This window comes from Apteryx mantelli, chromosome 4 (genome assembly GCF_036417845.1).
Source record: "Apteryx mantelli isolate bAptMan1 chromosome 4, bAptMan1.hap1, whole genome shotgun sequence".
Lineage (NCBI taxonomy): Eukaryota > Metazoa > Chordata > Aves > Apterygiformes > Apterygidae > Apteryx > Apteryx mantelli.
In genome coordinates this window covers 39,536,468-39,564,219 of record NC_089981.1, presented here as the reverse complement: position 1 = coordinate 39,564,219, position 27,752 = coordinate 39,536,468, and the positions used below count along the sequence as shown (strand labels likewise).

Genomic DNA, 27,752 nt, shown 5'->3' with positions numbered 1-27,752 from the left:
TCTTGTTTCCAAACCTTTAGACCACAAAGCTGGAACATCAAGGTAATGCAGCAGGGTGCTCATGTTTGGGACAGGGACAGTTCTGTGTCAGAGATTTGTCCTGGTTTTTAAGCCACTAGAGTGTGACAGGCACCAGAACTAGAGTACTGCAGTCACAGAAAGTCTCAGCTCTAAACTAGTACCTACTTATTGCCGCATGGGAACTACAGACTAGCAGAGCTCAGCAGCTTGCCTGTTTGACCTGCCCTGAGCATAAAGAAAAGATCACTAAGACCAGGTGTTGGTATGATAGTACTGATTTCTTGGTAACATCAACACAAAACTTTCCAACAAAGCCAAGCAGCAGCTCTAGGTAAGTAGATAACAGGGGAGACAGGCTGGCAGAAGCAGCTTCCCCAGCACCTGTTAATCATCCTAGCCTGCTTGAGAACTACGAAATGTAAATTACTGAGCCACTGGAATGCTGAGAGCTTACAAGCAAGTGTGAATGCAAAAGAAGAGCCTTTATTACAGCTTCTTATGGAGCACAGTAAGTGGGAACTGTAGACTGCCTTCCAAAATAGAAGTGTTCATTGTATATCCTGAGCTCCTGTGAGCGATGACCACATCACGAGTCTGCATCAACAACGTGGCCTCACTGAATAGTGAGCCCCAAATAAAATCTCAGTTACTATTCACATGAGAACTCCCTCAAGCTACAAAGGAATGGCAATACTACTGAACCAGTAACCAAATATATCAAGATGTCAAAAATGCTACAATGTAAGAGTCGCATACCAAAGCCTAATACATTTCTATCCTTTGTTGTCCAAATTCTTTTTAATAAAGACACCAACCAGCAAGATGCAGGAAAGTTTACAGATTGATCTGCCTTGACTGAATGGAAACTTTGTAGCTGCTAAAGCACCCTCATAATATCCCAGTGTGTTGCAAGCTCTGCAGTCACACTTCATAAAAATCTCTATAGACTGTCTCCTGGCAGTGTCACTGCACTTCCCGTAATATAAACTGCTTTTTAAAATGTCTCTAAGGCTTTTTTTCTCCCCTCTCCCTCCACTCCAAAGGAAGTCTTTTGCTTTGAAAGGAGAATAGTACTTCTTAAGTACAAACCCGTCAGTCATTAATTCAAGTTCACTGATTGGCTTCAAAGTCATTTCTTCCACTTCTGCTTTGTATCTTTAGTCTTCTTAAACTTCTTCTGTTGCTTGGGTCCTCTTACTGTTTCTAGCTTTCTCTTCTTCTCACTGGGAAATAGGAGGAAAAAAAAAAATCTGCTAAAATACACTGAATGCCCATCCAGCTGGGAAGTTTTTCCTGTAAAAGGGGGGAGGGTCTACACAGAAATGTTTGCTTCAAGGCTTCCCAAAGAAAGTGGCTGGGAAAAAATACTTCCAATTTCTTGGGTCACTTAAACTGGTGCTAGAGAAAGCACTAACAAGAGTACAACCTACACTTCCTAGCATCTTGAGATTCTTTAACCCAATTTGAATCCCATAGGAGATTTTGATTTTTAGCTTTCTTTTTTCATTGCTTTTCAAGACTTTAAGCTATGGTCCTTACAGGCAATTTGTAGAGGGCATCTGGGAGTTAGAGCAACTGGAAAAATATTATTATTGACAGTTGTAAAACTAAATATACAATTTAATTCTTGCACTAGGTTCTGACCAGGACAAACATGACAGAGTTCCGATCTTTATAAGCACTAACAACACTCTCTCATTTCTGTAAAGCTTCTAGAAACTCAGAGCTTCCATCATTCATGAAAAGAACATGAATGCACAGAAGATGGAATAGAGATACAGGAAAGATCACATAATCACTTCAGCTGTCATGCACCACAGGAAGGGAAAACGAGCAGGCAAGTCCTAGCTATAAATCCTCGAGGAAAAGATGAGGAAAGACTTCATGCTGAGCAAGGTAAAAGAAAGAAGACGGATGAAAAGAAAGGAAATGCAGAAGGGCAGACTTAACATTTTGCAAGCTTAGCTCTCAAATTTGAAAGAATTCTCCTTCCCTGAATGTGTATTTTCTCCTATGTGAATATTCACAGGCTCCCACCCAGTGTTAGCTCCACTTTGCAATCCCATTTGCTTTGGGAATGAGTTCGTTCTTTAAAAGTTACCCAAGAGAGAAATAGGACCAGCTTATGGCAGGACCAAGGCTTAACCATGTGAACAGAAAAAAGAGCTATGATAAGCAATTAAGCTGTATAAAGACAGGACTATACTCCAGAGAAAAAGCACAGAATTCACATTAGCACTCTCCTATTAGAGGAACCACTGAGTACCCAGTACAGCTCTTGGGTGCTCCCACCCCGACTTCTCCAGAAAAACGGGGACTCTATTAAGAACATTAAGTTCATTTTTATCTGCATTTAATTCCTTAATTTCACTGTTTTACAAAACACTATAATAAAGCCAGCTGGAAAGACCAGGGAAGCCTCTGTAGAGCGAGTATTTCAACTTAACCTTTTCAAACTGACGATGGAAGCATTCTGTCCTGCTTTGCTCAGCACCTCATTCCATTCTTCGTCGTCACCCCGGATAATATACCTAAGTGGGGAAAAAAAAAGTAAAGAAAAATTCAAGTAAAATTTCCAGCTCAAAGGAGGAAAAAATAAGGTAATTATACTGTCAGGCACATGCTACTCTACAAAGCCACTGTCTCAGCACCCAACCAAATCAGTATTTAGAAGTAAAAGCAAAATTAGACTGGCAATGGGATATAATAGCTTGTCACAACCATATCAAGAGGCTCAATCCAAACTAGGTCAATAGCAACCAACAGCTGTCTCTATCTCAAGCTGGTCAGTGGCAGATGAAGCTCTCTGAAACCCCTATTGTAAATATCTCAGAACTGTGCTGCTGAAAGCCTCTCATCAGAAAAGCAGAGTGCTGAATAGAGTGCATCTTGGATGAAAGAAAAAAAATAAGGCCAGCAAGGTTATACTCTCCATAGCAGTGATGTATACTTCTCCTTTGCCTATTAGCTTTCTTAAAACAGATCCTCAGTCACTACAGCTTTGAGGCTCACAACCACAAACAGATCTATATTCACTACATAGATTTCTTTTCAAAAGCTTTGGGTGGGGGGGGGGGGGTCAGTTCTTTTTCAAGAAGGAGAAGAATGTTTGCAGTGCTAAAGGCAGGGGTTGCAAAAAGCAGGGGCTTATAAAAGAAAGTTAGTTAAATTAGCAGCTGCCCTTAGACCAGCAGTAGGTTTGAATGGAGGTAGGTTTTTTTTTTTTGAATGCAGTTTTTCCTGCATCAGTCCAGGAGAAACTGAAGGCCTACAGGTTTCTTTTGAAAAGAGACATTAACAATATTTGCTATTCAAGTTTAAGCTCATGTTCTGTTCCCCTTGCCATGGTGTTCAAGTACCCTGGAAATGTCATACAAGTTCAACTAGGCAAAGCAGTCCTACAGAAAAATCGAGTGGTTGCTCTCCTTCTCAAGTTCTTAGAGATTCAGAACAGACTAGCTTTTGTTAATAGAAGGCTGAACAATGCTGGACAAAACCTTTTCAAATTAAATAGCTCTGCCTCTCCTATTAGTTTTCTATCACCTGTATTCAAAAGTGTTCAAAATGGAATTTTGTCCCCTTTCCTCATGGGGGGGAGCAGAAATCTATTTCTGGATGAGGAAAAAGGGAATGTGGTCTGAAATGACAAACAGGTATGTCACGCTATCAAATCTAAGAAATGGAATTAAGGCTTTTAAAATCCCTGGTTATGCTGTTTTCCTAGCATGACTGACTTACAAGTCACTTCAAATCACATCCATTTTTGTCCTTACCTCAAACAAGACAATTAAAGATTCAAAGAAGTTTTTGTTCCTTTTCCCATATTTAAAAGAGATTAATCTGGAGCCAAAAGAGACTATTTCTTTTTTCTGGGATGCTGGTATAATAAACAGGATTTATAAGATAAAACTGGGAGGAGGAGAGAGAGAAGGGAAAGAATCAGAGTAGCATGTGTAACTGCTGTTAGTTCAGGAAAAAAAAAGACATCTGCTGATACTCAAGTTGCTGGTTCAGCAGTTGAAAAGCATCCATGCACACTGTAGTAAAGCAGCTCTGGGTGGTGGTTCACTTTCTGTGGTTTGGAGGGTTTTGTTTTGTTTTGTTTTTTTAAGAAGAGAACACTAAAATTAGCTAGGAGTTCTGTGGTACCATTTTGCTTGAGCTGAAGACAGTTGTGCACACAGCAAAGCTGGATAACAAACAACAGGACCCATATATCCTTGTTTGAGGGAAGTAATAACTACTTCTAGAAGCACAGAAAACTGTCAAATTAAGAACAATCCACAGACAGACAACTTGCTTTATTACTCATAAATTTATGCAGATTATATACTTACGTAGTTACATTACTCCATACACAACCAGAATCAAGGCTGCCATATAGATATACAGCAAGAGTTCTTGCCATGAACAGTTTATTGTTTAAATGACAGAGAAAAGAGAATGGAAGTAAAAAAAGAATGTGCTCAAGCTCCTACCCGAGGTACTGGGGCTGAGCTGAGCACTGAACCAGAACTCCTACATCATCTGTGTGCAGTACTGGAACTGCACGCCAGCCCTCAGCTCTCTAACAATGATTCAGTTCCACAGACAGACAGATCTCACTTAGTCGCAGCCACACCAAGCCATTGATCAGCTGTGATCTGCTACTCATAGCCTTTTGCTTTAGTAGGTAGGTCAAAAATACCAGCAGAAAAAGGAAATTCAGTAAGTTCAAGCATTGGAACAGGAAAATTCATGCTTATGATACACTTCTCAGGCACTGATTCATGGAGTGAAGGCAATGGGTGAATGGCCCTGAACAGAAAAGTTCTGCTACCAAATCTATTTCATCAGGGAAAGAATATGGTTTGTGTGTGAAACAAAGCAGCTACACACAGAGCTGATTAAAAACAATGGTTACTGCCTGTCAGGCAAACAATACCCAAAATTTTCATCAGAGTAGCAGCATACACTTAGCCCACACAGCTACCAATGAAAATACTCACTGCTGTTTCTCACTTACTGATCATTTGAGATTGCCATACTGCAACTACAGCCTTGCACACAGGTCTCAACAAGATGTGCTATCACTGGTGACCAGTCAATCAAATAGATACCTGGGAAAAACTGGTTTTGAGACTCATACAGATAAATTCTTACTGTGAAAGGTCCATTTCCTTCAGCTTCCCCACTTCTTGCTTGTGTTTTTCTTGGAATTCCTTTGCAGCTTCTTCCTACAACAGGACACCACAAGAGATGCATTAAGTTCCAAGTACAACAGTAACCATGTTATACACGGAAAACTTCTTTCCCACCCAAAGAGCACTATATGCCATAAAACAAACACCAGATGATCCTGAAAAGCTTGTGTCATTTATATAACTTATTTTTTTATATAATTGGTATACATAAATGTAGTTGTAATACATAACTCTCAAGAACATCTTTGTAGGTTCTCAGATGATCTATACTGCAGTTTAACAAAGCATGAATATAGGAACGTAAGGCAAAGCTGTCATGTTTTATAAGTATCATAAAGTGACAGACATGACAGGGAATTCTTCCCATCCAAGAAGATTTAGGTTACAAGACTTCCGTGTTCAAGAAAACTCTATGAATAGTGTTTACATGTATATTAAAGATGAGAAGGAAGTTCAATAATTACCAGATCATCATTTAAAGATTTCAGTGTTGGCTCCATTACAATATCCTTTGTTGCTACCATCTGCTCCTCCACAGCCTTTTCCTGGACTGTGTTGAACAACTGGAAATGAAGTAAATCAAGGTATGTGAGACTTTCTGATGTTTCTTCTAGGTTTGTGCTTTACAAACAAACCGGTTGTCCCCATGAAACTCTCGTAATCTTGCAAATATTAACAGGCAGTTGTTTATTTCTGATGCATATGTTCCACCACACTGAAATGAAAAAGCTCAAGGCTGCTTCCTGAAGGCAGAAGCAAAACAACTTTTATAAAAAGTGTGAAAAAAAAAAAAAAACAGCACTCAACGCCACTTGCATAAATGCAAGAACTGATAATTTGCAGCATACTTATCAATATAGTGTCATTTGATTAACATTTGCAGATAAAAACTTTGTATTTATTTTCTTGCATGTTATTTTCTTCAGTATTATTAAAAGGGTATTATGCTGAACAAATCACCTTTCAAATGAACAACTGAGGCCACACTGCAGATGCTTTGCTACCATATTCTATTGCCTTGAGAATCTAGATGCCCTAGGCTGCACAAGTGATTGCAAGCAGTTGGCAAGTACTTTATCTCTGTCACCACTTGATAATTCATCATGTTACTTAATCACAGAAATCAGGGAGAAAGAAGAACAGACCCAAAACTTTCTCCTGATTTCACAGGACTTCAAGTCCACCTCTAAATGACCTTAGAGAAGGCTTCTTGACAAAGGTTGTGATACCACCAGTGCAGTGAGTAACCATAAACGGATCAGGCTAAGCTGGCACCATGGGCTGTACGCTCAGGATTTTGTTCAGCACTTTTCAACACTTAAAGATATAACACAATACTATTATTTGAGAACACCTACAATAAAAACCAATGTCATAAATATCTGCTTTTTTCCACTACGATTTTCTCTCCTTACAAATGAGTCTACAGTCAATTACTGAGGACATGCTAAAGATATGCAACTCTGATTCAGATTTCTATTAGTACCAGGCTCAGTACTGGAATTAAACTTTGGCTTGATACAACCAAGACAAAGAAGGTCAAGATGTAATTACCTGAACTACTTTGCGGATGATTCTGTTGAAGAGGCCCATCAGTTGACTGCTGGGCAGTTCCACCTCCTTTTCCAGTTGGTCCAGAGATTTATGCTGTAGGCCAATCCCTAGAAGAAGGGCCTGAGGAAATGACATACATTTCAGTTAGAGGGTTTTTCAGAGCAAATACATATATATAAATAATACCTTCAACGTCCCTCGCATTTTGCAAAGTCCTTGCTCTACCCAAGTAATACAAGGCTTCTCGGGTATGAGCTGAAGTTTTGCTCAAAAGCACTGAAACACCCCTAAATTATTCTGTAGCTGGCAAGCATCATTCCATGTTCAGTTCAGACGAACACTTCTCTCTTGAGGTGCAGCTCAAGAGCCAGAAGATTTTGAGGGGGTTTTAAACGATAGTTCACACAATATTATAAATTCATGGAGTGCATCACTGAATAGGCAACAGAACATGATCTTTACAGATTTTTTTCAAAGCAAACACAAAAGGTGGAAGAACACTACAAGCAGGAGAAACCACAAAGAAGACCACAGAATAAGCAACTACAGGAAGCGAAGTTTTTTGTTTGTTTTTTTTTAAGATGACATATGAAATGGGAAAGTACTCCAAAAGTAGGAGACAGCAGGAAACTACAAAGAAAGGTGAAGCACGGCTTGTTCACACAGTGATACATACCGACTGTGCAGCAGAGAGAGAAATATCACCCAGCTGGTTGAGAAAAAACATCCTGGCAACAGCAGGTACCATATCCATGATCAGATGATAGTCCACCATATTGCGAGAGTACATCTCTAACCTCTTCAGATCATATGGGATGAAAACAGCTTCTAATTCAGCACGGCTGATGGCTGAATAATAAAAAGGCCATATTGTCAGGACTGTTCTTTCTAGCCGTCCAGGATCTCAGTATTTAGCAAATTCATTTTTCATATCATTGACTGAAGGTCAACTGCTACCCCACAGGTTCACATCCCAACACACTTCTGAACCCAACATCCCCGGTCTAACTCTGTTACCCAGACTGGGTTGACAATACAAAGTCTTTTCAGACAGACATATGTTCATATGAAAAAAAACGCTACTGTCAAAACAGACTAACATATCAACTCAAATATGTCTAAGAGACTAAAACCAGTGTGGGCTGATAAATACAACCTGCCCAGGCTTTCACTGTCTTGCACTTGGTTCTGCTGATAAAGGACTGTTCTCTCATAGCAGCCACCCTACCCCTTTCACCAAGGCAAAGGCATTAAAAACCCACAAGATACAAATTACCAAGTTCTCACAAGAGGAATCCTTGGTTAGGCACACTGAAAATAAAGGAATTTCTTTTTAAAGAGGGCTTTTAAGTCAAAAGGGACTGTTAGAACTGTTTTGCCTGACCCTTTTGTAACACTGCCTGTGCATTTCCCCCAGCAAGTACTGCATCAAGCCCAATAACACGCAGTTGAACTAAAGCCTCTCTCTTAGAAAGGCATCAAATTCCAATTTCCAAATTTCTGATGACAAGGTTCTCCCTCAGATCCTAAGTAAGCTGCTCTTCTGCCTACTGACCCCCGCTACTCAAGACTTCCTTTTTATTTCTACACTGAATTTGGCAGGCTTCTGTCTCCATCCACTGCATTTTGTTTTGTTATGCTTTAGCAGTTACAGTCAAGAGTCCTCTAATTTTGGAGTACTTAAATCTTTCCTCAAAAAACAAACAAACAAGCAAACAGAAAATACACAGTTTTCAACAGCTGAAAATCTCCTGTTAGCTTTTACTCAAAAATACGAGCAATTTTTTTGGATACTAGGAACAAAACACAACTGACCAAGAGGAATTCACAGTACTTCACAAGACATATCACACCATGGCTGCATCTGAGAACTCTGACAAACCTATACAAAGACTTTAAACTGCAGTCTAAATTAATATTAGGAGCCTGGATACTCACAGGGTTGTGACTGCTGTTTGATATTTTTGTTCTGTAGAATATTCAATGCCAGCGAGGGAGAGAACGTGCTGAACTGGTAGGAAAGAAGAGAAAGGAACCTCCTCCTAAAATCTGCAGGACAAAATGAGAAAATAAATGATTCCTGTGGATTTGCACAACAAATATCCCAGAAGATTCCTCTCACATTAGCAAAATGAGCTCAGTTACCTTTCCAGAAGGCAGTAAGCCAAGGCTCCTGTTCAGTGTCCTCTTCATTCAGCATCTTCAGCATGATGCATGAATGCTCACCAGTCAGGTCATTCTAGTAATGAAGATATATTTCCCATCATTCCCATGAACCAAGAGCTGCATCTCTGCTCTAATTTTTTAAAGTGCAAACTAATCAAAGACCACACTCCCAAGCCTGTAACTTTAATCCTTTAACGAGCTACAGACCTAAAGAACAAAAGTGAACATAGAACAAAAACCAAATATAGTCTCAGAAAACTTTACTGCCCAAATCACATCTTACTGAAGTCAATGGAAAGATGCCCAGTGATATCAATAGGGCTGGATTTCATTCAGAAACAGTATGCTACTTACTGGTGTCTGCCTTAGATAAACTGGCACAAATCCAGCACGCTTCCAAAACCTGGTGAAAGGGAAAGGAGAAAAAAAAGCATTGAGAAGTACAGAGCTGTTGATTTTGCAGTGATACTTATAGTTAAATGCAGTCTATCCACTGTACAAGAAAAACTGTTGAAAAGTAGGCAAAAGTTTAAGACATTCCACTAACTTATGAAAACGAACATTGATAGAAACCAGTAACAGGACTGAACCTGACTGTAATTCTAACTTACAAAAGAGTGAAAAATTATGATGATGATATCAGAAAATGAACAAACTTGTATTCAACAGGCTTCCAAGACCTCCTTTAAAAACAGGCAAACAGGTTTTCATCAATAAAACCACAGACTCCTAAAGGATACCCTGGGGAAGGGCTGAAGGGTTTACAGTTTATTTCAGAGACTCTACTCTTCATCAGTTAATGCTGATTCTCCCTGGCAACTTCCAGGTTTCAAATAATCAGTTGTGTACCACAGAGAATCCCAGACCAAACAGCAAAATCCTGCTGACATCCCTTTCCATTCTCCCCTTCTGTCTTGCATCTTAGTGGCAAACCGATCCTATAATTCACTTCACTCAGGATGAGGAAGACTGGTATAAAGAAACCTGCTGAGACCAAACATATGGCATCCCAGACAAGAGAAAGAAGTCAGGCCCCAGAACAGCAACTGTCCCTGGCAACCTACCTCTGCAGGCCACAGGATGACTACTCATCAGCTGCACAGGATGTTGTGAATTTCGGCAGGAAGCCCTACACATGCACCCCATCCTCTCCCTACCCTGCTATTCTTCCTTCTTTTACCTATTCCACCACAGCTAACAGCCAAATAATTTAAAAAGTAGTAGTCGAGCACTTTATTCTCTGCTCTGCCCCAAGAGGGATTGTTTAATAAAGTAAGACATCTGAACAATTTGCTTTATTTAAGATTAAAAGTGTTTCACATTAACCATTAAGTTCTGCTGCTTTTTTCTGCACAGCTAAACAATTCACCATCCCATTTTGGCATGAACTTTGCAGCATGCTTGCCATGGAACAAAATGGGCTATAGTCTCTGTATCTGCAACACCAAATTATACACAGCTATCTAACATTGTTCTGACTGAGTCAGTCACACTTTGGGCTTCATGGGTCTTACTTCTTCTGTTGAACTCAGTCTGATCTCTTGTGTTTGTGTAGTACCCTAGATCCTCTGCAAATGAGGACAAGCCAGCAAGGAATCAAGGCTTTAGGTGATAAATGACTGCTTTGGTCCTAGGCTAACAAGAGGAAGAATTCTCTACTACTGTGTAACTGTCTCCCAAACTATGGGTCACAACTTCCCACACAGAGAGTCAGAGAGTCTCAGAAACCTAGATATTTTGTAAAATTTTATAATACAATAAAAATGTTAGGATTTATTATAAGTTTTTATATAAAACTATATTGTAAAATGGAGGTAAAACTTAAGAAAAATTAATAAAACCAATTTATATTGATTTGCTGGTGCAGTAACTCAGTTCTTCCATGGTAAGAAAAGTAAGAAGCAACTGTAGTTGTTGGTGAAAAGTGTTTACATTAGCCAGGAAACAAAAACTAAGTTTAAAATTAGCAGCAGCTCAAGCTTCTACAGGTCACAGGAAGGAGTATCTAACTTGTCCCTACTAATTACACATTGTTCTTATTACTCCAGCCTGGAGAAACTGAGCTGTTACTAGCAATTAAAACTAGCTAACTTTCAGAAGGGTCACAGAGACATCCAAGAACTGGTTTGCACTCAGAAGGAGTTTCAGAAAAACTACCCTGAAGGATGTACTAGATGGTTAAGTCCGGCACTAATGAGCACCAAGGATAGGTCTTACAGGAGAACAGAGCTTGGAGCTGCCCCAGATTTAGAAACAAGTGAAGCCTGCAGAGAGAAAGAGAATGTCCAAAGTGTAAAATAACTGCATCTATATCAGTTATATTTTAGCTTTGGGCTTAACTAACAAATAGAATAAAGGCTTACTTCAGTAATCTTGGTGTTAGGCCATAAGATACACCTAGATAGTCTAAACTCTCAGCTTGTCTCTCACTCAGTTTGAGAAGTAAAGGAGGCAAGTCCTTCCGAGGTGTCACAACCTCTTCTAACAAACTAACAGTCTGGAAGAGAAAGTGGAAACGGATTAGTAGCATTCCTCACAACAATCTGCAAATAAATCTCTCATTCTGTATAATAAATAAATAAGCATGAACATTCCCTCCTTACATACAAAAATCAATATTGAGGCTTACAGTGAAAACCAAACAGCTTAACACAGCAGGAAATACAAGAAATGCACTGAGCTCTATACCTCACTGCTTACAGTTGCAATTTCTTTGGGCTTCTGAATTGTTTTTTCTTCCAAACAAGGGAATTTGCCTTCATAGTACATCTGCAATAAATTCAGAGCTCTGCTGCCGTAGCCCATCTGTGAAGTAGTAACAGCATACTTTAAGGAAAAAGATGTATCTATTTTTCAAGACAACACAACAACATTCTCCCCTTATAAACCCATTAATGATTGTCAGCACAGAGAACATTCAGTCACTGCAAAAATGACAGTAGTAGTAGCAGTACCACTACCTTCCTACATAGCAGCTCCATGGGGAAGGACACTAGAGGACACTATTCTCTGACTGAAATCACAATGAGAAGTAGAGCCCAGTATGTAGCTCAGGACTGTGTAGTAATTCTCAGTACTTACCTCCAGCACTCAGAAAATGACAAACACACCAGCATGAAGATTTTGCAATCTCACAATAAATATTACTGGATCTTGAATATCTACTGCTTCTTGGGATGCTATAATGCTGCCTAGTAATGACAGGAGCACTGGTTTGCTACCCAACCAGAGGAGAGTAAACACCCCCAACCCGTTGCAACATCTAAACATTTCTGTGTGTCTTTCACTCAGTTCCTGACTTCACTCTGTTACTACCTCTGGCTCAGGAAGTCCCCAAGCTTAAAATGCTGGAAACTGGGGCAATCAATATGTGTTTGTTCTGTTCTTAAACTCTTTTCTAGGCATTTACTATTGGCCACTGTTTCTGTTGTTTTTCTCCAGACTTCAGAGTTATTTACAGAAACATCCAGGGAGATACATAATTACAACAACCTTTTTTGCATTGAAAAAATAGCTGCCCTCCAGAAAATCTCATTCAGAAGAACCTCCAGTTAGGAGGATTAAAGATCATCCTCTTCCTTCATTGAACAACTGACACTTTGCTCCAATGAAAAGAAAATCTACCTCCAAAGAATATAGACATTTATCCCCGTAGTCACCCTTTATTATCCACAGAAAATGCAAGGATCTTTTCAGGCCCCTTTCTATAGGGAGGAACTTGTGGTTGTGGTGAACCTGTCAGGTTGCAGACACTGACACCCAGTGTAACTAGTAGAGACATCCAAAAGAAAAAAGAAAAAAGATGGGGAAAAATGAAAGACACATAGCTATGATCCTTCTGAACTATGGGATCAATGCCAAAGCGTTACCTACTCAGCAAACTATTACTATCCCCTGGAGACAGAAGTCCGGGCTAGACAGAGCTTCAGTCTGACTACACAGCCATTCTCATGGTACCACTGCTAACTATTTACAATAACTGGGTTCCAAAATACTTTACCCCCTGATAATCCGGATGGACTGCAATGCGAACAACACGCCCACCAGAGAGGCTCCCAAAATCTGGATCTTGAAACTGCACAAGAAACATAAGTCAGTTTAAAGAACACAGATGCATGCTCTGTAAACAAGCAATGAAATACAACTTGGGTATAACTAGACAGCTAAATTATTTACCTGCTCTGAAATGGTCCAGGGAATAAGATCACCAGAAGCTTTCTTTCCCCTCGAAAGGCTATTCATGATAGACTGGCGAGAGATCTCTCCCTCCATGCACACCTGCCAGAAAAAGGTAAAAGACTGTGAGCGGAGAAAAACTGTTTCCTCCTACAGTCACTCCACTGCAGCAGAATCAAAATTTATACTCAGTCACAGAGTACACTACACAGTATTTGCACCGAGGCAGGAACTGACATGTCAAATGATTCCTGCTCTGCAACAGGATGAGCAAATATGTATGTGCCAACAAACATGCTCTGTTCCTAAAAATACCATCTCAAAAGCACATCAGTGAGCCAGCCAGGCACATCTGAGGCAGCAGGCATTACAGTATGGTGCAACAGAAGCCTGAGGAGATTCCAGTATAGAAAAAGCTCTATGCATTTTCTGTTTGTCAAAAGCAATGATGAAAGCTTGTCCTCCAAGTATTTCTTTTCAGCTTTCACATACTTCTCATGTAAATGTTTTTGGTTTTTGTTTTTTTTTAATAAACAGATTTAACTAGCTCCACTGAACACAGGCAATTAACAAGTCATTATGAAAGAAGAAGCAGATAGTCAGAGATACAACAGTTAAGGACTGAACTATTTCTATGTCTCTCAGCATCCATGCCTGAGCAGTTTGTATTTTTGCAGTATTACTGCAAATAAAAAGGAATGCTAAAGACATGGGATAAGCAAGGTGAACCAGTAAACCAACTTTCCTTGGCAGAAAGCTGAAATGGGAGGACAAAGCAATTTCTTAAACCAGTAGTTCAGCTCCTCAGAGGGCTTTGCAGCACAAACATACTCTGAGGGCTGGAAGGTCTATGCAAGAGAATCAGCATCATTATGTACTTGTACAGCAATAAGTGTTACAAAAAAAAGTGACAAGCATGGCCTTTATGCACTCTTGCAACACACACAAAAACACACCCAAAAACTACTACCTACTCCTAAATAGCAGACTGCTGTCTCTCAGTGTATCACTGCTTTATTATTGCACAGTTCACTTTATACACATGTGCAGCTCTCTCACCTGAACAACAGCAAGTACTTCTGGCAATGAATTCTGGGTAGGTGCAACAGGGGGCAGAAGGCAAAAAAGATGATGGGCAGGTGCATCGGATAGCATTTGGAGGTCACTGGGAGAGTTCTGGAGGGTAAACACATATCAGAGAGTAGAAGAATTATTCCAAGAGAAGAGCTTCAAAAGTCCAGTACAACATTGGTAGCTGAACTCTAAACCATACTCCATTTTCTGAATTTAGGGCTATTAAAAATTTTGCAACTAGTGCAATACTGATGGATAAAGCAGTTCACATGGCAAGTCATGGCTGTTATACTACCAGACAATATTATTTTGCACAAGTGAAACCTCTTGCTTTCACATGTATGGAACTGGACTTCCTATTTTTATATAGCTATTTATCTCTTAGTTTATGGAACATGAAATAAATTTTTATTCTAAAGTGTCAGACATTTAGTGCTCTGTACTTCAGTACTCACTGATTTCACAAGCCATATTTAATAGTCACCCATGGTCCGAAACTCTGAGATGGATTTTTATCACTCTTTTCAGTAGTACAATGTTTCTGCTCATTTGGTTAAATTGAGGCTACTAAAAAACTGTAAAGACAATTGTGAAAGAGGGCTTATCACTAATACCATTCTGAACAAGCTCCATACAAGTATGAGTTCATCTAGAATTTAGTCTCCAGGATTTCTCAAACAGAAATATTACAGATATCTGTAAATTTAGCATATTCAGCTAGGCTGAGGCAGCAATGTTCTCAAAGTAGAGAGAATACAAATCTGTATGTAACAAGAAGCACCTGAAGGTGTCCAGAAAAACTCAATTAGGCCAATTCAATTAGACTGTCCTAAACTGGCAATGCTCCACCCACAAAACTCCTAGCCAAAATTCTGATGGAAGTAGCACAAACTTTACCTTGTAGTGTGAAGCCACATAGAGAGCCATCAGTCTCTGCAGAAAAACTTCTGATGCTTTGTGGTAACAAAACAGTGTGTCTCTGTTTACATAATATCTAAACAGAAGGGTTAAGGAAACAACCTAAACCAAAAAAAGACATGCTCCTTGTTAGTTTAGGAGTGATATTTTCCATACAGCCTTAAGCTACATGCTGGATAGCGCTCTTATACTCTACACTCTTGTGTACAAGAATGATTTGGGGCAGTAATATCCTTTCTCTTTAAAGCTAAACCTTTTATAACTCTGACAAGGACTTCCTTCCATTCAATCCTCCCTTAGAATTGTCTCTCTGATAAAACTGAAGTTTGCTAATGCCCTGTTAACACATGCCATCAGTCTTACAGGGCAGTGGTAAGAGCTCAACTCCAGAAGAGTGGAGCAGTGTTCTGCCAAGAGATCAAGTCCTGAGGTTATCACATTGGTGGGAGAATTCATACTCATCTTCACAGATAACAGTGGGTCGATGTAAGACTGGGACTCTATACTGTTGTAAGGAGAGGACCTTCCTCATGTTAACTGAAACACACTGGAATCTCTTAATTCTTAAGAACATATATTTTCAAAGTCTCTAAGCAGGGTGGTCATCCCAAGTCAGTCCAGAGTTAGGAAAACCAGTGGCAGAAAACTATGATCACCATTTGCAGGCTTAAGTCAAGTCCCTGCTAAGCAGGGTGTTTAATCACCATTCCAGGGCACGAGGCAGGTCAAACTGAACTACAGTACAGACAAATAAGCTGGATTATAATAAGTGTCAAGAAAACCAGAAAACTGTACAGGGCTAACAAACGTAAACCACTGTTAATCAGCTTGAAAAAGCCTTTTTCACCTGAAAGTAATGTATTTTATCAGAGCACATCTGAGCAAGGATACAGGTCGCAGGTCTCAGGCAGTGGGCAGCCAGAGATAATTCTGGTGATGCTGAGACAGTCCAAACACAGCAGGTCATTTAGCCACTTTTCAACAGGGTCACCAGGGGCATACCTAATTGACTCATGGAGGGAGACTTCATGCAATGCACGAGCTGCAAAGAGATGTCAGAGAAGAACCTTTAGCGTTCAAAGTTACAGCTAGCAAAGCATAGGATCAATGTCCTCTGAAGGGCTCCCAGGAGATTAGAAACACACCCAAATCTGAACAGAGCAGAAGGCACTCGAAAACTGTAACTGTTCTGAATCGTAACTGTTCTGGCTGGAGCCTTCAGCCTGTATCCCCATATAACCTAGAGAAGCAGGTAGAGCAACATTACTCGCATGCCTTTCAAGCTTTTACGTCTGAAAATGATGAGGAAAAAGTTAAGAGGAGAGTTCCTTCATGTTCCCGTACCACTACCTTCCTAACAGCTGCAGAGCACAATGCAAGGGATACCCACAGTGCTTGCCAGTCAGCAGTACTGGCACTCACAGCTATATACTGCAGCCCAAAATACAGCGAAGTACCTGAGGTGAGTTTAGCTGTAGCTGTAGATTTGTTCTCCGCTGTCATTGAGACTTGGGCTTGTGCACTCTGTTGCCGGAGCTGCTGAATGAGCTTCAGAGACAGTGATCGACCAGTTCCCTCATACCTGAAAAGCAGAGGACAAAAGTCTGATACAAATACCCAAATAGCAATCCTGAGCTATGGGAAAGCTCCAGCACTGAACTAAGCTACCTTCTCTGCCTTCCAGAGCTATGTGCCATTTTGAGGCCTGTGAGGGCCTCCACCATCTGTGAGAATTGCTGCCTTTGATGTTCTTGCACATGTAGCACAGGGCAGCCTACACCAGCATTTTCTTAATCTCACTAAAAGAGAAAAAATATGCTATTCTTCCTCCTCTCCTAACAGGCTGCAGAATCTTGTTTATATATTTGCTTCTTGTACCAGAACAAAACAGATAAGACAAACTCTTAATTAATCTGCAATGAAACCAAAGGAAAGCAACATTTTCAAGTGGTCATTCTTGGTCATTGTAAAGAGTAGTTCCACAAGAGATTAATAATTAACAAAGAACAGATGACCTGTTCTGAGAGCGTGTAATAATAATAAAAAAAGAGGTACTGTAGATAAATAATCCACTGGCATTGCATAACTGGTTTCCCAGGTAGACAGTGGCTGCTCAAGACTTACCCATTTATTGTAGAAGCCATGAAAACAAGGTATGGGCCCAGCAGATTTTTCACCAGGGGGAGAGGGATGGCAGCAGCTTCATCAATCACAACAAGTTCAGCTTGACCCAGTTTCACAGAATCAGCAGGATGTATATACTGCAAGGAATGAGAGGACACAGTCACTGTCAACAACAGCTATATCTGAGAGCTAGGAAACTGTCAGAGTTGGCCAAGCGGGAGCCCTGAGAAGCCATTTGTTGTCCCTGTTCTCCATGACCAACATATCAGAGATAGACATGAAAAAAAAAAAAAAAAAAAAAACAGCTGGGAGAGGTAGAGAGGGTTCATGCTAGCCTGCAAGGACAGGGTCACATATCTTATTTTGTACATTAACACACACATTTATTTGTACAGATCAGGACAATAAAGGAAATTAATCACTGTGAACATGTGCTCTTCCAACACAGTTGTCTGAATCTTTTGTTTCAGGAAGGAATCCACAAGCACTTACCAAGATTCTTTGTAATCTACAAGCTATTCACAAAGAGAAACAAAATATTTTATTTATGAAAGTCACTCACCAGAAGAAAGGTCTGCCTTACACATTTACATATGTTACACATCATGTAAAGTGAACATGTTTAAAATTAAAACAGCTAAAAGAAATAGTAATGAACAAAAGTAAAAAGGCAAGAGTGAGAGAGGCCCATTACCTGAATGGTCTGTCTGTGCTCCTTAAACACATTCACTCTGACAACAGCCTTGTTAAACTCAGGGTTTAAAGACTGAATAATCTCATAATCTAGATGTTCCTGAAAGAAAACATTGTTAAACAAACTGAAAAAGCCAAGATCCAAGAAAATTATTGTTCTGAAGACAATAAGTTCACTACGCATACCTTGTTACTTCAAATTCTAACAGTGACAAGTCAGTTACAAAATTCTTGTGATGAAAGCTTCAAAGTCCTAAACTGAGAACTGACTTGCTTCTGTTAAAAACTGTCTGTTTCCCTACAGGAAGAAACTGATTTTCCCAACTTACAAATATGGAAGAAAACATGACTGTACCATGATTCACTTTTGCAAAACATTATTAAAGAGGTTGTCAGGGAAAGAGCCTGTAGCTAATATATATAATATATAGCTTGTATATGATATAATATATAATAAAAATTTTATATATATATATAAATTATATGTTATATATATAAATATATCATATTAGCTTGTAGCTACTATACATAATATATATAAACACAATTTACAGGTGAGATGTAAAATCCATGCTAAATAACACCTCTATGAAAGTATTGTAAAATAGTCTGTTCTCCTTACCTGATATTGCAGTGCATCAAAGCCTTTAAATATGAACTCAAAGAGAGTGTGAAGGTTATCAGGGCTGGGAGATGTGACAAAGATATTGGAATAACTGCACAGGAAAAAAAAACAAAAAACAAGTGTTTAACTCCTTTTCTAGCAAATTTTCCATATACACACAGACACAAAGGAGATTATTTTTTTATTAGAGGGGGTTGATTTTATTTAATTACCCAAACAGAGCAGATCATTTAGATACTTATCACACTTCTTTATATGTATCTTGATTTTTAAAGACTGAGGATTTACTATAAAATAGAAAAACCTGAATATCATTGTATGTAGCCACCAAATGATGCAAGAAGAATAAAAAGGGGGGGATGTAGGACTGGAAATGATAAATACATTCAAATCCTGTCATCATTTTTTTTTAATTTATGGGTGCAAATAAAGCCTGGAAGATGGGGCCATCACTCACCCAAAAGCTACTGCTCCAGCAACAGCCAGCCCCAAAGCAGCAGATTTACCACGTCCCCTAGCTGCTGTTAATGCCACAGTGCTCCTTAGAGTCTTCTCAGAAATGGCTTCAATAAATTTCAGAACTGCTTTTGCCTGGTGATCAGAAAAAAAAATAGAAAATGAAAAGCAGTATCTAAATTGCTTTCAGCATTATTTAATCTTATCACTAATGCTTACTTTCTTTCTGAGAATGCGAAGAAAGGAGAAAAAGACAAAACAGGAGAGCCGGACATTAAAACCCACTTGATCCACTGAATCTTGATTCACTGAATTCTTGAAACAGGTCAGGGCAGAACACAGCTCAGCAACCAATAAAGCAATTCGCAGTTACTGTTTTCATGCCGCTGCCCACAAGAAATATTCAGCAAGACAGGAAGAGATACACTGCTGGGGAGCTGCCAGAGAAGGAAGATGAGCAGTGGGAAGGCTCCAACTATGAAAGGGTTTAAGAAGTGCACAAGTCTGGGAGCCACGAAGCTGAACTGTAACTTCTCAGTGGATGCTTTGGAACAGGGAAGACAATCGCAATAGGGCCTTCATTTGCATTAGTCAGTGACTCTCCAACTGGGGTAAGGAAAGTGTCAGGGAAGCAGGAATGGGGGCACATTAAATCATGACATGGATTGTCAACTCTGTGCAGAACTGAACTGAATAGAAACTTCATGTTAAGTCGCCTACTTATTTCAAACTTATTTCAAATTTCTCTAAGATGCAAGACCACCCCCACTAACAGTCACACTCTTAGATGTGATTACATGCAAGAAGAGACACAAACATCAGCACCTAGAGTTCTCTCTCAAGCACAAAGCATCCCAAGTTTAAACATCACACCAACCTGATCCAGAGTTTTACAGCCATCCACCAAAACTCCTACAGGCTGTGTATCCTGCAGGCTTTCCTTCAGTTCTTTCAGCTCTAGATCCTGGGGCTGGAGACTGTCTTCCTACAAGCATAGGATTTACCACAACAGGATTAATAAGAGACACCTCAGCACAGATGCCACGTATTTTATCAGGCAGAGAAAGATAACTGAAAGAAAGTGTTACCACAAGTTGAATATACTCCCTAGGGACAGAAAAGTTGGAATGGATGGACAGATATTTAACACTTTAATTTTAATGCATTTTCAAGAGAATGGTTACACAAGAGGTGGTTCTCCTGTCTTCCCCAAGCTTGGAGGAAAAAGTATTTTCAGTACATGGTGCTGTGGAGTGGCTAGAAAGAAGAGACAATGGACAAAAGCTTTCTGAAGAATTTAATTCATCTTTAAGTCTCCAGGCTAAGCCAAAATTCTATCATCTTTGTGTAACCTGTTATAGGGGGTGTACACACTGCCATTTAGGTAGAAAAACTACTGCAGCAGCCATTAGATCAGTCTTCAAACCAATATCAAGATTTTCAAAGCCAATCAATTAATGTAGACACAAAAGCAATCAATTTTAAATAGAAATTGATTTTGTATTTCCTAATTGTCACTGAAAATTCCAAAGGCATCAGTCTATCTCATCCAACAAATAAGTATTTGTGCTGCTGTCAACATCATCACAATGCTAAGGTGTTTTTTTAAACATCAATATTCTGTTAAAACACTAAAAACTGTCTCTGACAGAATCTATGTTGGTATTTCTTCACCCATACAAAACGGTTGAAAAGTTTAAAGATTTGTATTTAAAATTGGTTCCATTTGACTTTACAGCTGAAAGTGGTAAAAGGATACGTTTCTGATAGTGCAAGCTCTGTCTGCCTTTTCAGTGAATGTTGTCTGAGATACAGCAAGCATAACTCACAGTCATAAACTCAGACAAACACCACGGCTTCAAGAAACTCCCAAATTCATAATATGCTTCTTTCCAAAGTGTTTTCCCACCTTCCAACCCTTGAAAGGTCTTTTTATTTGTCTCCTCCCAACTGTTCATCAGCTTTAAATCTCCCTATGCACTTCAGAAACAGCAGTCAGAGGGAATTAAGCTCTATCTTGCTAGGCTAAATGGTGATACAGCAAAACCAACAAATGCAGACAAGTATGAAAAAAGCAGAAACAGACAAAAGTCAATGGGAAAAGAAAAGACAGCTTCCCATGCTTCACTGATATGTGGTATGATATTCTCTGCAGAACATTTTTCTTCCTCTCTGCAAGACCATTATTTGATATCAATTAGGATGAAGGAAAGTTTCATATTTATTAAAGCTTTAACACAGTGTTCAATTCAGACCTGTTTCTCCCAAGGAAAAGTTGCTGACATTGCTTACTGACCTGCGACTGCGGTGGAACAGGCATGATGTTTGCAACATGAGTGGAGATGGGCAAGATATTCAGCTGATCATCAATCACGATGCAATTCTTGCAAGAGGCCAGAGACAGAATGAACCTGCGCAGTCAAGCAAAGACAACTCAGTAAAAAGCACTAGCAACACTATCGCATTTTGGTAGTTATTTTACCCTCTCCTCTCAACACAAACATAATATTTACAGCTAGTTCCCAGCTGGGCTAAGACAAGTTCACACCATTACCAGCGTGCCTCCTAACCTAAAATCAGGATGGTCTATACAGAAGAGACATCAACTTACCAGGATGCTGCTGAAGAAGACTACTAACTTAAGGTGATCTACCAAGAGAGCCAGAAAGTGACTTCTAATTTTTACGTGGGAGGTAGCTGTATAAAAGTGAAAGACTTGAACCCACAGCCATCGTGACAAATGCTGATTCCCACAGACTGCAGATAGTGCTAGTTTCTTTATCATTCTGTTTTTATCCTGACATCACACAACCACCATCTGCATGCTAAAGAACAAATACTGCAATTTTCCCATTGGCTGGGCTCACTCAGTATGAGTTACTTATTCTATACAACAAAAGCAATGAGAGCACCTTTGCAGAAACTATTATAAAACCACAGAGAAGACTTCATGCTGAGCAGTTTCATGTTTTATAGTGGTACAAGAAGTCTCTGAATTTCTGTTCAACTGAAGCGTGTGCTTCTACAGAGAATTTCAAGAAATGGCCTCAGAACACTTTACAAATGCTAACACATTTGGATCCACTTGCATATCCCTTGTATACAGCTCCTCCAACAACTATTCATTTCCAGAACAGAACATGAAAACTTCACTAAAAAGCATCAAAGAAGCCCTATTCTAATACAAACGTGAAGGAAGCTTTCTTAATACAAATACCAGATGTTGTTCTAGATGTCCTTTTTGGGCATGCAGATGCATTAGCCTAAACACTTTACACTCTTAATAACATACCTTTCGTTAAACCTTCCTACTACATCCTGGTGTGCCTCTGTTCTGTAGCGAGAGTGTACATCCTGAAACAAAGAGGAAGCTGAACCACAGAAAAAAGTGTGTGTAACTGTAAAGTTTATAAGAGTACTACTCATGGGACAATACAACATCTTTTCCACTCTTGTGGACTCCCTCGCCATCAACACTGCACCCCAGACTAAGGGCTCTGCTTTCTGCTTGATGTGAAACATCTATATTTTCCAAATACTTCTTCAAAATTTACTTTTCCCACCAATACTTCTCACAATGGTCTTATTTGCTCTTGCCCAACTTAAACATCATTTCTGCCAAGTACAGAACATTTCAAACACTTTAGGGATGCTAAGAAAAATAGTCTATTACTTAAATTTATGTACTGGTATTATTACTAACAAAAATACTTCCTGCTCTACAGGTAAGTATACTCAACGTGAATAGATCACATTTTAGAAACATCTCTCAGTTGTGAAACTAACTTCTTACGTAGCACCAGGTTGTAAAATACCAAAGGATCTATTACACTTAACTTTCTGTTACAGGGGCTGGTAGCATTAATACTTTCCAACACTATAGTCAAACAAAAGAACACAGTTACATTTGAGATGACAGGTGTTTCTTTCTCATAACCCAGCAGCAAGTCAAGATATGTGGTTTGGTACAAGTGCCTAAACATAAGACACACATCCAGTGGTAGATGAATAAAGCAGTAGGAAAGATGATGGAAGGAAGATCATAGCCCATAATAAAAGTAAAAAAAAAAAAAAAAAAAAAGACATACTGCCTACATAAAACAGACACATTAGTTTGAACACACCATGGTCATTGTATAGAGTTGCTTCAATGAGTTCATAGTTCGCAGGAGAATCACCACAATTCCACCTCCTCCTACTGTTTCAACAGTTCTAGCTAGCAGGTTTGGAGTCAAGGCTTCAAAATCCTAGGAAATAAATAAAACTTCAAAGTTGTCTAGAGTCTCTCAACACAGCTAGCACTTACTAAAAGGAACGTAACAGCCAGAAGACGTTATTTCTCAAAGTATAATTCAAATCTAACATTTGCATTAACCAACTTACCATTAAAATTCTACCAACAAGCCTGTATTACCATCAGAAAACTTACAAGAGATACACAGGGCCATTGTAACTGAAATAACAGAAGCAACAAATACTATTTCTGTGGCATTTAAACTGAAAGCAATTGGTACTAGTGCTATGACTTTCTTAAATTAAAAGCTTAATTCCTTACCTGAAGTACACACATGCCAAAAGTGTTACCGAGAATCTTATGAGTCTCATTATAATAGCAGTAGCGAATGTTTGTGGCTGCTATAAATAACTCAAAAGGATCATCATCTTTTATGTTTAAAGTCCCACTTTTAATCTTCTTTTGTAGCTGTCTCATTCTCTTCTTTCGGTGGCTGGAAAACAAAATTATACAGAGGTTGTCTGGGAAAAAAGTTTGAGAAGACTGTGTTCAGGCCTATATTCAAGTCTAATAGAAATTCAGAGTTTGGACTCCAAGGAAAAATCTTGGATCACGTGCATTGACCTCATGAACTGCTCCCACAAGCCTTCAGCCCAAAGTGGTGGAAATCACACAGAAGCAGCTGTTTCTGCAAGAAGTCACTTGTTTGAAACCTAAGTCATTACAGGAAACACATCCTTCTTGACTTTGCGCCCAGACTGGAAGTATGCACACAAATCTAGGAATTAAAATTTTAAACCTTTTTCAAATCAAAGGAATACTAATTTTGGCCTGCATTCAATCCTAAATATCACTGAGACTAAAAAGGTGAACAACTCAGATGGAGGAAGAGATTGGTCCAGGACAACTGAGTGAGTGTCACCATTACAGCAGGAAACCAGAAACAACTAGTACTGATATCAACTGTATTTTTTAAGTCAAATATTAGTCCTGGAAGACCAAACTTTCTGTAGCTCCTCCAAGAACTAACCTTGTTTCTCCTGATAGGTGAACCACGAGACCTTCATTCCAGCAGACCTGCTATGAAGCTTTTGCTTCAAACAGAGCAGCTAAGACTTCTACCACAACATGAAATATAAGATATGTCTTACCTGCTAAAGCCCAGCTCCTTTTTGTAACACCACAGGACAGAGGGTCTGGCCTTTACAGTTGCTTTAGACAACATGTGATGAAGTATTACCACCTGCCAAAACAAATATTCATGAACAACTGTATTCACAAGCTAACATCAAGGAGCAAAATATTTTTCTGCTTTTGATTTTACAGCTCTGTTATCTACCAGCCAGCCCTGTACAAAAGAGAATGATCACTTGACACGCTGTGAAAGTTATGTTCCTGTTTATACAGCCCAGTATAACAACTGCCTTCTCCACAGCAGCATGACATTGATGACATTGAATTATACTTGTCATTATCTTTGCATTCTTCTTTAGCCAAACTGCTAATAACTGCACAAACAGAAGCTGATTATTCCAGGCTAAATACATATCCTTGCATTTCTCTCTGCCCTAGACTTTAACCAATGTTTCAGGCTGCTTCTACAGTCTGACAGTTTTCATTTTGAGTTTTAATCCCTCAATGTACTTGGCAACCTGCCTCAATTTTATGTAGCCTGCAAATTCAATAAGCATATTTACTGTTTTAGCATCCAGCATATTAATGAAAATACTGAATACAACTAGACTGAGGATATGTCCCTTCATTACTCACAGTATGGACCTGTCCACTTTAACAGGAAACGAATGACCACTTTCTCCAGATAGCATTGTCCAACCAGTTTAGCTCCATAATAATAATTTAACAAAGACCATATTTCCCTAATTTGATTATGAAAATATTGCATAAAGCAGTACCAGAAATCTTACTAAAAATGAAGGTATCTAAGATGCTCTTCTATCTACAGAGATTGATATCCTATTTAAAAAAAAAACATGTTATTGGTCTAACATGATCAATTACAGACAGTCTGCACTGGCACCTACTCAACTCATTAATTTCCAGGTATTTAACATATTTATGCACAGTTTGCTTTAGTTTTCTAGGAACTGAAGTTAAGAGAACCACCTTATCTTAAAACAAGTTACAGCTTTTACCCTGCTGATCTTCCCTCTTCCACTCTAGGGGAAAAAAAAAAAAATCCAGAAAAGTTCTGAAGAGAAAGGAGTTTACTGGCAATTCTTTTCCATACAATGTTACCAGGTACGTCCAGCCCGAACTCTAGTGTGGTGACATTTGCAGGATAACTCACTGAATGAAATATGACTTGTACCCTCCTTTTAATTTCACATAGATATGAAAGAAGCTCCTACTACCCAAGCAATTAAGTAACTTTTTCTCCCATTAAAAAAAATCATCTATTTCATTCTTCTACTAAGTATGCCTCTATTTGTTTTTATTCAACCTTTGCGAGGTTCTCAAACAAGAGAGGTTTAACATTAAAGTCTCCTAAAACATTTCTGCTATTTGTTAATGTTTCTGCATCATAGGTCTGCCCTACCGGGGACATCGCGTTTAGTACCTCGTATGTGCTATAAGCTTAGTCACACCATAATTTTTTTCGTTAATTTGTACAATTTTAAGACTTAATTAACCAAGGGGAAAAAAACAAAACGCCGTAGCCGGAGATTACAGAAGGTCAGTTCTCCGAACAGGATTCCTAACCGTCTGGTTTAAAGCCAGCCCTTCCTTTCCCGCACCGCAAGGCGGGACACCCCTGCCGCCGCAGAGTGGTTACCTGGTCTTTGCCGCGGTCGCCGACCACGACGAAGAGGGCCCGGTGCCGCTCGGCCACGCCGTTCTCGATCAGCACCCGAATACGGTTGTCCACCTTCCTGCGCTGCATGGCGGCGGCGGGCGGGGATGCCTCTGCCCTTCCCCACAGCGCCCACGCGGGCAGAGCCGCCAACAGCCACCGCCAACGGCTCCCAGCGCGCGCGGCACGGCGCAGGACACCACACTACACCACGCCGCACCGCACCACGTGGGGGCGGCGCGAGGGAAACGGCGCGCGCCGCACCGCGCCAAGACCCACGGCGGCAGCGCCGCGGCTGCCCTCGCCGTTCGCCTGCGCCGCGCCGCGCCAGGACCCCGGGCGGCGGCTGCCCGCGCCGTTCGCCTGCGCCACGAGCCAGTGACAAGAGCAGGCCCCAACACGAAAGTTTTTATTATTGTATTTTTGGCACGAGGAGAATTTAAGCTGGGACGAAGATTCTAAGCCCATTCCACCCCCTGGAAAAGCCGCGGTAGAGCCGAAAAAGCAGTAGCGTCGCTATGGACCCGACAGCCACAGCCACGCAGGGGCCACGTTGTTCTCGCCATCGAAGGCGCGACGGGGAAAAAGGCGTTCGCCATGGCGCAGGGCTGGTGAACGTCGCTTTCCCTAGAGGTTCAGACAACAGAGCGTTTTTAACTTAGACTCCTAGCTTTGTCTAAGCCTTGGCGGCAGCCCCGCACTTAGGAACCTTGAGCGGCTCCGTGAGGAGCGCTAGAGCAACGGACAGGCTGCGACCTGCCGCCTGGGGAAGCCGCCGCCCGAGGCCCCATCCTGCAGGAAACCAGGGGGCCCCTGCCCGCTCCCCCATGGCCACGGTCCGAGGGGAAGCCCGGCGCATGAGCCCGGCCCGGCGTTCGCCCCCTCCGCGGGGTCTCGGTGCCGCAGCGCCTTTGGGGAAAAGGGGGAGAGGAGAGGAGAGGAGAGGCCGCACCATGGGCCTCGCCGCCCCGAAACGACGCTGCAGAGGGTACGGCGAGCACAGAGGAAGTGGCCGAGGCCGTACGTTCTTACTGCAAAAACAAACAGGTAATTGCTTAGATCGCAAACACGTCTTCTCTGGCCAGTAAAAATACAGGACTTTGGGCAACTACCTTTTAAATTACTTATCTATCCTTAATTACATATCATAGATACCAAAACAATTTAGTCTCCCAAAATAACCCAGGATCCTGTGCCCTACCTGCTCTCAGAACCCACAACCAGCATGCAGACCCGTTTAATGGCAGGCATTATGAACTTTCACCTCTGTTCTGTATTTGTTATGTTTGGGGACTTTCACAACAACTTTTACAACTGTTCTTATTAGACCGCAAAAATGGGATAATCCAAACTTCAGTAGCAACGGCAACACTTATTTTATTTTAAAATCCTTTGTTCTAAATAAATCTGGCTTGCAAAACCCATACCATTTGGAGTAAACACTGTACCTCTAAAGATTTTATAAAGCTCCTCCATTTCCACATGCTGCAAGTCTACATCAGTGATGCACTCTGTGTCACTAGGCATCCTTTGGTATTGTTAGGAGAAAAATGGGCATATGGACACAGTATTTCCATGGAAACAAGACTGCAGAAAGCAAATTAGCACACCTACAGAAGAGTAGCAAATCTTTAGGACACATTATTTTCTGATACTAAATTATGAAATCCCAAGAAATATTAGTAACCTTGTTTCTGAATAAAACTAGGTAGCTTG

At 40.2% G+C, this 27,752-nt stretch overlaps 1 protein-coding gene across 2 annotated transcripts; it reads right to left on the bottom strand.

Moving 5' to 3' along the window:
- Nucleotides 1-482: 482 nt before the first annotated feature.
- Nucleotides 483-26,262, bottom strand: NAT10 (N-acetyltransferase 10). Of its 2 annotated transcripts, none has more exons than XM_067296287.1 (28): nt 26,019-26,262; nt 24,376-24,467; nt 23,546-23,717; nt 23,115-23,237; nt 22,283-22,344; nt 21,287-21,401; nt 19,868-19,975; nt 18,992-19,125; nt 18,532-18,625; nt 17,911-18,009; nt 17,217-17,353; nt 16,550-16,674; nt 15,984-16,134; nt 15,072-15,168; nt 14,160-14,276; nt 13,101-13,202; nt 12,925-12,999; nt 11,613-11,729; nt 11,288-11,421; nt 9,279-9,327; nt 8,904-8,997; nt 8,697-8,807; nt 7,435-7,607; nt 6,759-6,878; nt 5,669-5,767; nt 5,164-5,237; nt 2,469-2,552; nt 483-1,244 (listed from the first exon to the last, which is right to left on the bottom strand). In XM_067296287.1, exons 1-28 carry the CDS (start codon nt 26,124-26,126, stop codon nt 1,151-1,153), a joined length of 3,060 nt encoding a protein of 1,019 aa, XP_067152388.1. In that variant the 5' UTR covers nt 26,127-26,262; the 3' UTR covers nt 483-1,150. The 2 variants fall into 2 exon arrangements, with proteins under 2 accessions (XP_067152388.1, XP_067152390.1); XM_067296289.1 differs by having other exon boundaries at nt 11,625-11,729.
- Between the last annotated feature and the right edge of the window lie 1,490 nt (nt 26,263-27,752).

Bases quoted from the DNA above. Each gene is read 5' to 3' on its own strand.
- NAT10 (XM_067296287.1), bottom strand. From the start codon at position 26,126: ATGCAGCGCAGGAAGGTGGACAACCGTATTCGGGTGCTGATCGAGAAC. The intron at 18,626-18,991 runs GTGAGTGATGGC...TTTCCTGTGCAG, and splicing joins GCTGGAGCAGTAGCTTTTGG to TTATTCCAATATCTTTGTCA. The intron at 6,879-7,434 runs GTATGTATCACT...TCATTTCCTCAG, and splicing joins CTCTCTCTGCTGCACAGTCG to GCCCTTCTTCTAGGGATTGG.